Below are 15,810 nucleotides of genomic sequence, written 5' to 3'. Positions count from 1 at the left end.
CTGCTGCTGATACTACTACTGCTACTACTGCTGCTGATACTTGCTGCTGATACTACTACTGCTGCTGATACTTGCTGCTGATACTACTACTGCTGCTGATACTTGCTGCTGATACTACTACTGCTGCTGATACTACTACTGCTGCTGATACTTGCTGCTGATACTACTACTGCTGCTGATACTACTACTGCTGCTGATACTTGCTGCTGATACTACTACTGCTGCTGATACTGCTGCTGATACTACTACTGCTGCTGATACTACTACTACTGTTGCTGCTGCTACTACTGTTGCTGCTACTACTAATACTGCTACTACAGCTACAGCTACTACTGCTACAGCTGCTACTACTACTACTGCTACCACTGCTACAGCTACCACTGCTACAGCTACCACTGCTACAGCTACCACTGCTACAGCTACCACTGCTACAGCTACCACTGCTACAGCTACCACTGCTACAGCTACTACTACTGCTACTACTACTGCTACTACTACTACTACTACTGCTACTACTACTGCTACTACTACTGCTACTACTACAGCTACTACTGTTGCTCCTGCACCTGAAGTCGGCGCTGCTCACCAACAGCAAAAGATTAGCCTTGTGACCGTGATGCTTTTACCACTATTAAACGATTAACCCCCATTTAGTTCCAAACAAGAGAGCCAATAGAAGTCCATCCCTGCCATGACATTCGTTCCAATAAAAAATTTTTAACCTAACCCTTACACCACCCCCTATCAATTTCATAACAAGTCCCACAGTAGGCCAAGCATTGGGTTCCCACAACATGCCAAGTCCCACAGTAGACCAAGTATACAGTTCCCACAACATACCAAGTCCCACAGTAGGCCAAGCATTGGGTTCCCACAACATGCCAAGTCCCACAGTAGGCCAAGCATACGGTTCCCACAACATGCCAAGTCACACAGTAGGCCAAGTATACGGTTCCCACAACATGCCAAGTCCCACAGTAGGCCAAGTATACGGTTCCCACAACATGCCAAGTCCCACAGTAGGCCAAGTATACGGTTCCCACAACATGCCAAGTCCCACAGTAGGCCAAGCATACGGTTCCCACAACATGCCAAGTCCCACAGTAGGCCAAGTATACGGTTCCCACAACATGCCAAGTCCCACAATAGGCCAAGTCCCAAAGTAGGCCAAGTATACGGTTCCCACAACATGCCAAGTCACACAGTAGGCCAAGTATACAGTTCCCACAACATACCAAGTCCCACAGCAGGCCAAGCATACGGTTCCCACAACATGCCAAGTCCCACAGTAGGCCAAGCATACGGTTCCCACAACATGCCAAGTCCCACAGTAGGCCAAGTATACGGTTCCCACAACATGCCAAGTCCCACAATAGGCCAAGTCCCAAAGTAGGCCAAGTATACGGTTCCCACAACATGCCAAGTCACACAGTAGGCCAAGTATACAGTTCCCACAACATACCAAGTCCCACAGCAGGCCAAGCATACGGTTCCCACAACATACCAAGTCCCAAAGTAGGCCAAGTATACGGTTCCTACAACATGCCAAGTCCCACAATAGGCCAAGTCCCACAGTAGGCCAAGTATACAGTTCCCACAACATGCCAAGTCCCAAAGTAGGCTAAGTATACGGTTCCCACAACATGCCAAGTCCCACAACATGCCAAGTCCCACAATAGGCCAAGTATACAGTTCCCACAACATGCCAAGTCCCAAAGGAGGCCAAGCATACGGTTCCCACAACATACCAAGTCCCACAGCAGGCCAAGCATACGGTTGCTACAACATGCCAAGTCCCACAATAGGCCAAGTCCCAAAGTAGGCCAAGCATACGGTTTCCATAACATACCAAGTCCCAAAGTAGGCCAAGTATACGGTTCCTACAACATGCCAAGTCCCACAATAGGCCAAGTCCCACAGCAGGCCAAGCATTGGGTTCCCACAACATGCCAAGTAACACAGTAGGCCAAGTATACGGTTCCCACAACATGCCAAGTCCCAAAGTAGGCCAAGTATACGGTTCCCACAACATACCAAGTCCCAAAGGAGGCCAAGCATACAGTTCCCACAACATGCCAAGTCCCACAATAGGCCAAGTCCCACAGTAGGCAAAGTATACGGTTCCCACAACAGACCAAGTCCCACAATAGGCCAAGTCCCAAAGTAGGCCAAGTATACGGTTCCCACAACAGACCAAGTCCCACAATAGGCCAAGTATACGGTTCCCACAACAGACCAAGTCCCACAATAGGCCAAGTCCCAAAGTAGGCCAAGTATACGGTTCCCACAACAGACCAAGTCCCACAATGGGCCAAGTATACGGTTCCCACAACAGACCAAGTCCCACAATGGGCCAAGTATACGGTTCCCACAACAGACCAAGTCCCACAATGGGCCAAGTCCCAAAGTAGGCCAAGTATACGGTTCCCACAACATACCAAGTCCCACAATGGGCCAAGTATACGGTTCCTACAACATGCCAAGTCCCACAACATACCAAGTCCCACAATAGGCCAAGTATACGGTTCCCACAACATACCAAGTCCCACAGCAGGCCAAGTCCCACAGCAGGCCAAGCACTACTCTCTCCCTGTCCCTCCTTCCCTTTTGTCTTTCTTTCTCCCTCTCCTGTGTGTCGTTCTCTCTCCATCACGTGACATCACTTTCCATTAAGACTGAAACGCCTGTAGTGTGTGGATATGGCTGGGATGAGACACTCCTTTGTGACCGATGGTGGCGGGGGCAGGTGGAGGGGGCAGGTGGAAGGGGTTGAGGCAGAAGCAGGGAGGGGAGCAGGCACTCTCTCAATAGCTCTTCAGAGAGTTGGTGGCACTACTGGAGAACTGACTCCCTTTGTACCCCAAGAACTGACTTGTTTGCCATAAAAAAAGTCGGGGGGGGGGGCTACACAGTCCCAATTCAATTCCTACATAGCCCTTGGTCCTAACTCATCAACGTTTGCAGATGTTTAAGGTGGAAGCTTTAACAAAACACTGGTTATACCAAACCTGGAGGGGATAGGTCCGAGAACAAGGGGGAGGAAGAGGGAATCTCTAAACCTCAGTCACACAAGGAGGGAAAGGTGACCTGACTTATCGTGTGACCTTAAGCTGGGTATCCAACCAAGAATATATCCTCCTCTCTCAGAACGGAAGATAGACACCACACAACTACTCACCCCTCTCCACAAACACTCTGATAGGGGCATTGTCCTAGCATTAGCCCTAACAGAGAAATAAGTAGGTAATTGTGTGAGCAACTAAACATATATATATATATTTTTTAAACTGGCAACATGGGGTGTTTGGCTGACATCATTACACATCCTGTGACGTTCATTTGGTATTCCGTAGTAATAGTCTATGTCAAGACCCCTCATGCAAAAGGCTCTAAGAAAGGAGTCATGAAGGAGTTGGGTTGCAATGCTAGTAAGGTCAGACAAGCAGAAGGGGTTCAGAGGTCAAGGGTCAGGGGGTTGAAGTTCAGTCGGTTACCTCTGTGATGGGAGACTTGGGGTTGACATTGCGCGCCGCAGCGATCTCCTGTAGTTGGTTGACCAGCTCCGTGATGGACAGCCTCTCCTCTGGGTTGATCTTCAGCATGGATCCTGAGAAGAGGAGAGGAATGGTCCAAACAGAACCTCTTAGCACATTTAAAGGCCCTTTTTACATCAGCAGTTGGTCACAAAGGGCTTAACAGATAACCAGCCTAAAACCCTATGAGCAAGCAATGCAGTGGCAGAAGCACAGTGGCTAGGAAAAAAACTATAGAAGGCCTGAACCTAGGAAGAAACCTAGAGAGGAACCAGGCTCCGAGGGGTGGCCAGAGGCAGGAACCAAGGAAGAAACCTAGAGAGGAACCAGGCTCCGAGAGGTGGTCAGAGGCAGGAACACAGGAAGAAACCTAGAGAGGAGCCAGGCTCCGAGGGGTGGCCAGAGGCAGGAACCAAGGAAGAAACCTAGAGAGGAACCAGGCTCCGAGGGGTGGCCAGAGGCAGGAATACAGGAAGAAACCTAGAGAGGAGCCAGGCTCCGAGGGGTGGCCAGAGGCAGGAACACAGGAAGAAACCTAGAGAGGAACCAGGCTCCGAGGGGTGGCCAGAGGCAGGAACACAGGAAGAAACCTAGAGAGGAACCAGGCTCCGAGGGGTGGCCAGAGGCAGGAACCCAGGAAGAAACATAGATAGGAACCAGGCTCCGAGGGGTGGCCAGAGGCAGGAACACAGGAAGAAACCTAGAGAGGAACCAGGCTCCGAGAGGTGGTCAGAGGCAGGAACACAGGAAGAAACCTAGAGAGGAACCAGGCTCCGAGGGGTGGCCAGAGGCAGGAACACAGGAAGAAACCTAGAGAGGAACCAGGCTCCGAGGGGTGGCCAGAGGCAGGAACCCAGGAAGAAACCTAGAGAGGAACCAGGCTCCGAGAGGTGGCCAGAGGCAGGAACCCAGGAAGAAACATAGATAGGAACCAGGCTCCGAGGGGTGGCCAGAGGCAGGAACACAGGAAGAAACCTAGAGAGGAACCAGGCTCCGAGGGGTGGCCAGAGGCAGGAACCCAGGAAGAAACCTAGAGAGGAAGCAGGCTCCGAGGGGTGGCCAGAGGCAGGAACCCAGGAAGAAACCTAGAGAGGAAGCAGGCTCCGAGGGGTGGCCAGAGGCAGGAACCCAGGAAGAAACCTAGAGAAGAACCAGGCTCCGAGGGGTGGCCAGAGGCAGGAACACAGGAAGAAACCTAGAGAAGAACCAGGCTCCGAGGGGTGGCCAGAGGCAGGAACACAGGAAGAAACCTAGAGAGGAACCAGGCTCAGAGGGGTGGTCAGTCCTCAGTCCTCTTCACATCATAATCTCAAAGTCGGCCGACCATATTTTTTCAGTGTGCGTTTCGTTACGCGTCTTTTAAACACTAGTCGTTCCTGCCAAAGACAACAACTAGACCTAGATGGACTGCTGGGTACAGGGATTCTCTTCATTTTTAATCAGATATTCAACTATTCATTTATTTATTTTTTACAACCACAGGCCGCATTTACTAAGACAACCACCCATTTCAGAGCCCCGATCTGATGAATGTACAGAGGTTCCTTACGGATGAGCTCGTGGTAAACAGTGTACTTGACGTCATTCTGAGGGATGGCGTACTTCCCGTTGACTATCTGCAGCTTAGCGCCCTCCTCGAAGGGGTGCTGCTTAAAACACAACAAGTAGAGGATACAACCCAATGCCTGGAGAGAGAGAGAGACACACACAGACACAGAGAGAGAGAGAGAGAGAGAGAGAGGAAAATGATCAACAGGCTATAGAGATGTGGTTAAAGGGACAATTAAAAAAACCTCTTAAATAACCCCCTATTCCCTTCATAGTGCACTACTTTTGACCAGGGCACAAAGGACTCACCGTAGCAGGTGATATAGCAACCAATGTAGCAGCAAACGAAACAACAACAAAAATAACAAATAGACACGGACTAAATAATGTTGCTGTGACGAGACTTACCCAGATGTCCTGCTTCTCGTTAATGGGGAAGTTGGAGTACAGGTCAATCATCTCAGGTGTCCTGTAGGCCGGAGTAGTGTTTCTGGTGATCTGGGTACAGTGGAAGGTGACCAGAGAGGGTAACTTTAGTTTACCGGTAGCTCACAGAACTAGAATGAGCAGAACGGGCCTCCCCATTTAAGTTAATGATGTCATAATGGGTCGTCTGGCAGCCATTTTGAGTGCACCCATGAGTTTACCTATTCGCGGTTCCAAGTCCTAGTCATGCTATGTCTAAGGTTTAGCTATTTTCCTCACATTCAAATAGACAACATCTAACCTGTTACTTTTCCCAGGAAAATGTGGGGATTAACAGCCTGTTTCCAAGAAAATCTTATGCACGAGTGATTCTTCTAGCCAATAATTAACTTTCTGTATCCATGCTAGTTTCCTGTAGAGCACCATTAAACAAACTGGAGGAAAATAGACTGGCGTTACAGGGTTTGAGGAAAGCCAGTGTGTTCTGATTTGATTAACCAACTTTGGTGCAGGAACAAAGTATAATTTTGTGTAATTATATCAATAGGAGATGGTTTCCCAGACACTAATTAAGCCTAATTCTGGACTAAAAAGTATTTAAGGAAATTATCCATTAAAGTAGATTTATAGTCCAGGACTAGGCCTCCTCTCCCCTGTGGAGTCTTCAGCGGCGATAGTGGAAGGAGTACTAGAACCGGGGTTTCCTAAATCACCTCATCCTCAACCATGGACCTCTTCTGGGCTGACCAGCCGTAGTCAGGGTAGTGGGCTATTGTGGTGGAACTGCCAAAGTCACACAGCTTGATGGTGCCTTGGTGACTGATCAGCAAGTTCTCAATCTGGAGGAGGCAGACAAAAAAAAAGGACAGTGGCTCATTATGCGATTGTAGTTTGTGTGTACATTTGTTTTTCTTCTATATTTGTTCTGGGAATTTTGTTTGTTGTAAGGCGATGTCAGCACCATTTCACCAGATCAAATTCCTGTAAGAAGTAAATGTATTTGGCGAATCAAGGTGATTCTGATAAACATCAATAAAGCAAGGACAAGAGGCAGCAACACCTTGATTTTCTAGGGCGCTTTTGAAGCAGGGTGATTTATGTTAACATCGCTTCAGAAGCAGGGTGATTAATGTTAACGCCACATTAGAAGCAGGGTGATTTATGTTAACGCCACATTAGAAGCAGGGTGATTTATGTTAACGCCACATTAGAAGCAGGGTGATTTATGTTAATATCGCTTCAGAAGCAGGGTGATTTATGTTAATATCGCTTCAGAAGCAGGGTGATTTATGTTAATATCGCTTCAGAAGCAGGGTGATTTATGTTAACGCCTCATTAGAAGCAGGGTGATTTATGTTAACGCCTCATTAGAAGCAGGGTGATTTATGTTAACGCCTCATTAGAAGCAGGGTGATTTATGTTAACGCCACATTAGAAGCAGGGTGATTTATGTTAACGCCTCATTAGAAGCAGGGTGATTTATGTTAACGCCACATTAGAAGCAGGGTGATTTATGTTAACGCCTCATTAGAAGCAGGGTGATTTATGTTAACGCCTCATTAGAAGCAGGGTGATTTATGTTAACGCCACAGAAGCAGGATGATTTATGTTAATGCCACATTAGAAGCAGGGTGCTTCTCAGTCTCACATCAGCAGGCCACATGAAAATATTGCAGCGAGGCAACGCCGCTCCTCAGAACATTTGTCGACCCATTCACAAAACGCATAGCCTCTGGTTTGACCTGGTTCTCAGTTGCCATCCCAAAAACACTTAAAACAATCCCTGAGTCCGCTAGAAAGTCAGGAAACAGAGCGTGATGGGCCAGGCGAGGGGTGGAGGGGTTCCAGGGAACACAGACGTCTACATCAGCACTCTGTAGCTACACCAAGCACATCAACAGGGTGTTTGGTCACTGATAAAAAAATAAAAAAAAACATCTGACAAACAAGTGGATGAAAGTTTAAGTGTGGCAGTGGTAGAGCAGGGAGGGAGGGAAGTCTTACCGGAGGAAGAGAATGGTTATGTCTAGATAGCATACAGATGGCAGCAGGTATAGTATGGTGTAGTAAAGGAGGAAGAGGTATTGGCCATGGCAGGAGTTGAGAGGGGAAGTAGGGTGATGTTGCAGCAGAGATACTGATCTTGGGTCAGTTTTGCATTTCCCCCACTAATGGTTAAGGTTAGGATTGGGAAAGGGACACTGATCCTAGAGCTGCACCTTGGAGAAATTACGAGGGCGAGTTGGGCTTTGAACTGCTCACCTTAAGATCCCGGTGGATGATAGGAGGCTTCTGTTTGTGCATGTGCTGCACGGCGCGACACGACTGGTAGAAGATCTTCAGCACTGTGTCACATGACATGGGTCCCTTCTGCTCCACCCGCTTGATGAAGTCCACCAGTTGACCTGAGGGAGGAAGACAGGAAGACAGGAAGTGCCTGATCAGCAAAATGAAGAGTACTAGTCAAAGCAATTGCTAAATCACTGGCTAAACATTATGGGGCAGTTTCCCTGATACAGATTACGTTTAGTCCTGGACAAAACACATCTTTCAATGAAGAATCTTAGTCTCTATTGAGAATGCTTTTTAGATCCGAACTAGGCTCAATCTGTGCATGGGAAACCAGCCATAAAGGTATTGCAAATTAGTAGAAGACTACAGCGCATACATTTGCTTGATAACATCAGGCATATTCACAGAAGTATAAACTGTATTACAGACTTGTGACTATACCACTCCAAAAAAGGCCCCTAGAAGATGTCGCTATAATCCACATTACGTTCCAGGAGGAAGAGAGAACGTTAGGCTTCTATTTCAGCCCTTAGCGCTGCGCACAGCGAAACGGAAAACGTAGTGCGGACGTAGCTTGAAGTACTGCAACAGCTTTATGACTCCACTGTGTACCACAGAGGGGGCCCGGCCCGGCCGCGCACAGAGGGGGCCCGGCCCGGCCCAGCACAGAGGGGGCCCGGCCCCCACACAGAGGGGGCCCGGCCCCCACACAGAGGGGGCCCGGCCCCCACACAGAGGGGGCCCGGCCCCCACACAGAGGGGGCCCGGCCCCCACACAGAGGGGGCCCGGCCCCACACAGAGCGGGCCCGGGCCCCAAAGCGATAAAGTGGAGTCTACAGTACCTTTACAGAGCTCTGTGAGAATGAGGAACTCAGCCTGGCCCGTGTCCGACTCCTCCTTGGCAATGGACGCTGCAGAGCTGAACTGCACCACGTTGGGGTGACCAGAGAGCTTTTTCTACACAAGACTCAGGTCAAAGAAAAGGAACGGATTATCTGTATTTCAAACTGGGTTGTTTCTTAAGCCCAGTTTCCATTAGTGCTTTACATTTGTTTTATTTTATTATTTTTTATTTAACCTTTATTTAAACTAGGCAAGTAGGTTAAGAACTAATTCTTATTTACAATGACGGCCTATCCCGGTCAAAACCCGAAATTGGACGACGCTGAGCCAATTGTGCGCCGCCCTATGGGACTCCCAATCACGGCCAGGTTGTGATACGGCCCGGAAAAATCAGGGCCACATTCGACCCTAAATGCCAATGGAAATACAGTTTTAGTGAATTAGGCTGTTTAAAAAAAATTTAGGGTCAGAGGTTAGGGTCATGAATGTGGACGTATGAGGTGCCAAATCCATATTGCCATTTGACTCCTACACCAGAATGTTTTTTTTATAGATTATTGTTTACTTTATTCAGATTGGTCTATTTTATAAAAAAAATGATTATTACGTCCGACAGACACGTCACGTGTTCCTTGACTAAAGGATGTTGTCTAGGAGGAATGTTCCGCGTTTGACGTTCAACGAGAACCACTCAAAAAGATACCATGATGCAGACCTCCTGGATGATTTCTTTGTTCTTCTCCTCCTCGTGGGACAGGAGCCTCTGTGTGCGCGCACACACACACACACACACACACACACACACACAAACACACACACACACACAAACATTTAACAAATACAGAACAAAGTATGCGTTCCAAATGGCATGCTATTGGAGCTGGTCAAACGTAGTGCACTACATAAAGGAATAGGGCACTACATAAAGGAATAGGGCACTACATAAAGGAATAGGGCACTACATAAAGGAACAGGGCACTACATAAAGGAACAGGGCACTACATAAAGGAACAGGGCACTACATAAAGGAACAGGGCACTACATAAAGGAACAGGGCACTACATAAAGGAATAGGGCACTACATAAAGGAACAGGGCGCTACATAAAGGAATAGGGCGCTACATAAAGGAATAGGGCACTACATAAAGGAACAGGGCACTACATAAAGGAACAGGGCACTACATAAAGGAACAAGGCGCTACATAAAGGAATAGGGCACTACATAAAGGAATAGGGCACTACATAAAGGAACAGGGCACTACATAAAGGAATAGGGCACTACATAAAGGAATAGGGCACCACATAAAGGAATAGGGCACTACATAAAGGAATAGGGCACTACATAAAGGAACAAGGCGCTACATAAAGGAATAGGGCACTACATAAAGGAATAGGGCACTACATAAAGGAACAGGGCACTACATAAAGGAATAGGGCACTACATAAAGGAATAGGGCACTATTTGTGACGACTGACTAACATACGTTTTTATTTATTTATTTATTTATTTTACCTTTATTTAACTAGACTATTTAACTCAGTTAAGAACAAGTTCTTATTTTCAATAACGGCCTAGGAACAGTGGGGCAGAACGACCTTGTCAGCTCGGGGATTTGAACTTGCAACCTTCCGGTCATTAGTCCAACGCTCTGACCACTAGGCTACCCTGCCGCCCCAGGCGAGGTGTGTGCAGAAAGGGATAACGCGTGTGAAGGAAATCCAAACGCTTACCTTGAGAGCATAGTCTTTACTGCTGCCTATGTCCTGAGCTTCATACACAAATGCAAAACCACCTGCAGAGGAAAAGACAACGAGGGATCAATGGCCCGGATGAGAGAGCCAGCACAACAATAGCTCGCTTCAGTGCTATTTCACACCCAGTGTAGTGCCAATCTCGGCCTCTATTCATAAAGTGTCTTGGAGTAGCAGTGCTGATCTAGGATCAGCCCCCCCCCCCTGTCCATGTAATGTTACACATTATGGTTTAAAGTACCAAACTGACCCTAGGTCAGCACTCTCACTTTGAGATGCTTTATGAGTATGGGCGCTGGTGTTGTTAATGTGAAAACCTTTCATTTAAGAAACATATGTAACAGTGATCGCTATCAAAAGTCAACATAGGTTTTCCTCAACCGATTGCATTGCAGTCACATTGTCATAACAGACACAAAAAAAAACAATGCTTTAGAATTCTCTCATTGAAACAGAGGTGGACGACTGAACACTAATCTGGAGACCCATATTCCAGGGGGCTTTTAGTCACTACCGTTGCTGCTAAAATCATTGACATGTGCAAGAGGTTCCGCCATGTGTCAACAGAGCACTTCTCTTTTTCACAGACAACGTTATTGCAGCATCAGTTTGGCTTGTAAAGTTTTCAAGAATAGACACACAACACACTGTGTCTGATGACTCATTTGTAACAATTCTGTTCTAAGTTAACCTTCAAAAGGAAAAAGGTGTGCTCTCTGCTCAAAACAAAGACCATAACTCAGCTTGAATGTTTCTCAGAGCAAATCTGCACATTCCAACATTGTGCCTGCATTTGGGGAGTATTAGAATTGTGTACAAAGACGTTTTTTTCTCACGATTTGTTGTACTTGCTAAACACCTAACATGTAAGATACTTCCGTGTGCACTGGGCAGGCATCTCAAGTGAATACTAATTCACTATTCATTTTGCATACGCCCCTCAAGTCAATGAGGTTTTGCTCCAATTCCTTAGCGACAAACAGAGGCCCGCTGAAATTAGAGACCAGTCTGTTCTCTGTGAAACATGAAACACCGCAGGCAGGGCCTCCTCACTCTTTATTGGACAACAATGTAAAGGTGCCCTGTTTCTGGCACAACGCCATTAACATTCCACGCCTGAGGTATGTTACAGCCCTGGTATCTCAGTAACCAAATAAAGCCATGCTAAAAACTCCAACACTCTCCTGCTTCCACAAACCAGTGTGTAGGCCCTATCTGCTACAGCAAACCTGTTAGCCAGGACAGAGGGACAAAGGTTGGAGGAGGGCTGTAGAGTGGAGACACTCCCAACTCAGATGTCAAAGGCTAGTATAATAAGGTATAGAGAGAGAGAGAGAAAGAGCAAGAGAGAGAGAAAAGGAAAGTAAAAGAGAGAGCGAGAGCGTTCGTGTTACACATGCTGCAAATAGTTGTTAGTGGGCCCCTCTTTGGGCCCTGGTCTATAGAGCATGTTTACAAAGGGCCAGGACGACACCGGTATCTTTACTTGGGCCGGGACGATACCAGTATCTTTACTTGGGCCGGGACGACACCGGTATCTTTACTTGGGCAGGGACGACACCGGTATCTTTACTTGGGCTGGGACGATACCAGTATCTCTACTTGGGCAGGGACGACACCGGTATCTTTACTTGGGCCGGGACGACACCGGTATCTTTACTTGGGCAGGGACGACACCGGTATCTTTACTTGGGCAGGGACGACACCAGTATCTCTACTTGGGCAGGGACGACACCAGTATCTGTACTTGGGCCGGGACGACACCAGTATCTGTACTTGGGCCGGGACGACACCGGTATCTTTACTTGGGCAGGGACGACACCAGTATCTTTACTTGGGCAGGGACGACACCGGTATCTTTACTTGGGCAGGGACGACACCGGTATCGCAATATTAATTCCATGGTAAAAATGAAAACACGAAGCAGACCAAACTCTTTGGTCCTTTAGAAACTTGCTGTATGTAAAAATATTGTGTGCTATAGCTTGGGAGATAAATACATGTGAATCGAGATGACAACATAATGATGTTTGGTCACAATATTAGGGCTGTTTTCCAAAATTAATGTGTTTGACATTAATGCTTGTCCGGGACAGTAAAACAATTGTTTTTTACGAAATTCGTGCTAATGTTGGGTTTTTGAGCTAGCACCCAATAGAATCCAATTCGATCCTTGTCTAAGAATTACCCAGAATACTCCAAGCGGGCAATTGACATAGCAAAGGCAAAGTTTTCCATTTCCTCAAAAGTATAAAGTTCTCTTGCGTTACAGACTTATTCTAAAATTGATTGAATGTATTTTTTGTTGCAAATAAAAAAATAAAGAACAGAAATACCTTATTTACATAATTATTCAGAACCTTTGCCTGGCACCTGGCACCATCCCTATGGTGAAGCATTGTGATGGCAGCATCATCATGCTGTGGGGATATTTGTCAGCGGCAGGGACTGGGAGACTAGTTAGGATCGAGGCAAAGATGAACGGAGTGAAGTACAGAGAGATCCTTGATGAAAACCTACCACACGGCGCTCAGGTTCACCTTCCAACAGGACAACGACCCTAAGCACACAGCCAAGACAACGCAGGAGTGGCTTTGGGACAAGTCTCTGAATGTCCTTGAGTGACCCAGCCAGAGCCCAGACTTGAACCCAATCAAACATCTCTGGAGAGACCTGAAAATAGCTGTGCAGCGACAATCCCCATCCAAACTCACTGAGCATGAGAAGAATGGGAGAAACTCCACAAATACAGGTGTGCAAAGCTTGCAGCTTCATACACAAGAAGACAAGGCTGTGAACGCTGCCAAAGGTGCTTCAACAAAGTACTGAGTAAAGGGTCTGAATACGTATGCAAATGTAATTTGAGATTTTTTTTGCAAAAAAAATCTAAAACCCAGTTTTTGCCTTGTCATTATGGGGTATTGTGTGTAGATTGAGGGGGGGGAACTATTTCATACATTTTAGAATAAGGCTGTAACGTAACAAAATGTGGAAAAAGTTAAGGGGTCTGAATACTTTCTGAATGCACTGTATCTGCCGTTGCGAATGCCAGACTCCACTGAGGCACATCGATCTGCAGGTTGAACATGGTTAGACTGTAGACTCCTAAATTGGCAGCTGTAAAAATCACCTAAAAAAAAAAAAAACTGTACTAACTAGCTACTTCACATGCTGATATTCTCTTCGGTATTAATGTGTGTGGCTATGTTTGCTTGCTAGCTAGCTAACTAACTAGCCAGCCCACAGAGAGAGCATTGCAGAGTTTGTAGTCGACTTGAGCTGCAACAGACAACAAAATGAAACATTTGTTTCACAAAAAAATATTCTCTCACATTAGTGTTATTTAACACTGTAAATGAATTTTGGGGTGGATTTTTCTTTTAATTTCTAACGGATATTTTAATCTCTGTCACATGAAACCCCTTGTGCGTGCGGGGCTCTTTTGATTTGTTTTTCCCCCACTAATTGCATTTTGGAACATTCACTCGGACTCTACAGCCATGTGCGCATTTGTTGAGCTTATAATATGAATAAAACATTTCAGATTTGTTTTATTAATGTGCAGTGGTTGTATGAAATTTTGGATCTGTCGTCCCAGAGTCTGTTTTGAACCGGAGGAAATTATTTAATAAGGATTTAAGTATTTGGTTGTAATGTTGCAATATTTTATAGGCTACCAAGGGAGGCCAACCATCCTCCAGGAGAGCCTTAAAGGGGCAGTGTTGTGTTTTGAGAGGCTTAAATATTCAAAGAGGCCAATAGGCAGAGTGTAGACTACATTTTTGTCTGATTCTCTATGGTAAACAAGATTGAAATGCATTTTTGTTGTGGTTCCTTTGCATAATACAATGATGTAAAAATTGTTACAAGTGACTTGAGTTTTTGGACAAGTAAAAACTATCTGTACTACTTGTCCTATGGACATTGATGACAGCTAGGGGACAAGGCAATGTAGCCTATGGCAATGTAAAGGTCCTGATTTAATCGGGACCGAATTAGAGAGGTGCGGAGATCCTGCAATCATTTCAAAGTCAATCTTAAAACAATCCTTTATTGTCAACTATCTTTAATGTTTTATCAATGAAAGGAAGTGTCTCAGATGAGAACACAGTGCGCCTGTTTAGTTAATTATAAATTCTTAAGGTCTTCGTCATCAGGACTTTGTGCGGGTATTTCTATTCCTTTCATGACCATTTTTGACAATCTAAAATTGTTGGATGTCCATACACTCCTTTTAAAAACTGACATTACAATAAACCTGATCACAAGAACAAATATTTTCCTTAATAAAGGAACTATGAAGCGTCGCTTGAGAGTGAGACGAGAAAGTGTTTGATTAAAGGGAAATTGGTTCTCCATTTTGACGGCATGAAACACTGCAGGTCTCAGGAGTCTTCTCTGTAAACTTCCACATGAACAATACTGCACTGCTTTACGTTGAAGATTCTCAGAAGAGGTAATACTACCAACGGAACCGAAGCACTTGCTCTTTTCCTGCTCCATCTCTCCCCAGATTCCTCAAAAATGTCAGCTGTCTGTTTCAAGGGTAAGCAAGAACCTGTCCCACGCAGGTTATGTGTACTGAGGGCAGAAAATAGTAAGTAGGTACTAGGTAGTTCGATTGTACACAAACAGTCTATATATATATTATCCATGACACATTTCTAAACAAAGTTATCTAATAATTATTTGTTACATGGACAGCACAGCTAAAGTACCCGTATTTATATGTACAACCCTTGCACCAGTATATCATCATGTGATGTGTTGACACCTGCCTATCATGTCAATACAGCCGTCTTAACAGTTGGCCGTAAATAAAAACATAAAATACTATAATATCTAGTATGTCTTGTTAAAATCATATTCTAGCTAGCTGATAAAGGATGCTAACAATAAACCAGATAGCTAGCTAGCTAAAGTTAGCTAGCCAACCGGTATGGCTAGCTTGCGAGCTAGTTAACGTTAACATTAGCAAGCCTAGTGTCATGTAAATGTGACGTTTTCGGATTATCAACCTTGACACATAACTCACCTTCAGCTATAACCCTTTTGATTCTCAGTTTCATGTCACCAAGCTCCACAATTTGCCCAACAAAATCATTTTGGTCTCGACTTGCGCCTCCAGTGCCACCGGGCCCTGCCAGGAAATCAAGTGCCGACTGGAAGAGGGACATTTTGTCCTGCGTCCCCGGTGTAGCTCAGCGAGCTCTTTCCAGGCCTTACAGAGATAATATGCTGTAGGCAAAGGTTTTAAAAAAACAAATCAGTGATGTTGTTAAGTTAATTATGAACGTTGGTGTCTAGTTATTTGATTCCTTCGCTACACAAACATTATCGTCCTACTCATCTAGAGTGGCCATGACTGCACTTCCGTGAGGTGGTGACGCTCGTCGTGACGTCGCAAACATTCTT

At 45.8% G+C, this 15,810-nt stretch overlaps 1 protein-coding gene across 2 annotated transcripts in view; it reads right to left on the bottom strand.

The window, feature by feature from the left end:
• Window positions 1–15,810, bottom strand: part of gak (cyclin G associated kinase) — a 42,255-nt gene extending 26,445 nt beyond the window's left edge. For both annotated transcript variants that reach the window (XM_036979347.1, XM_036979348.1), the window contains exons 1-9: window positions 15,431–15,810; window positions 10,375–10,436; window positions 9,347–9,406; window positions 8,643–8,757; window positions 7,770–7,912; window positions 6,221–6,346; window positions 5,490–5,579; window positions 5,083–5,218; window positions 3,495–3,607 (exon numbers count right to left, since the gene is read on the bottom strand). In XM_036979347.1, the coding sequence (XP_036835242.1) occupies window positions 3,495–3,607; window positions 5,083–5,218; window positions 5,490–5,579; window positions 6,221–6,346; window positions 7,770–7,912; window positions 8,643–8,757; window positions 9,347–9,406; window positions 10,375–10,436; window positions 15,431–15,572 (987 nt within the window). In that variant the 5' untranslated portion in view covers window positions 15,573–15,810. The remainder of the gene's footprint in view (window positions 1–3,494; window positions 3,608–5,082; window positions 5,219–5,489; window positions 5,580–6,220; window positions 6,347–7,769; window positions 7,913–8,642; window positions 8,758–9,346; window positions 9,407–10,374; window positions 10,437–15,430) is intronic.

This window comes from Oncorhynchus mykiss, chromosome 6, assembly GCF_013265735.2.
Source record: "Oncorhynchus mykiss isolate Arlee chromosome 6, USDA_OmykA_1.1, whole genome shotgun sequence".
Classification (NCBI taxonomy): Eukaryota; Metazoa; Chordata; class Actinopteri; order Salmoniformes; family Salmonidae; genus Oncorhynchus; species Oncorhynchus mykiss.
The sequence above is the reverse complement of the archived record's forward strand: the minus strand, read 5'-3'. Positions and strand labels throughout refer to the sequence as shown.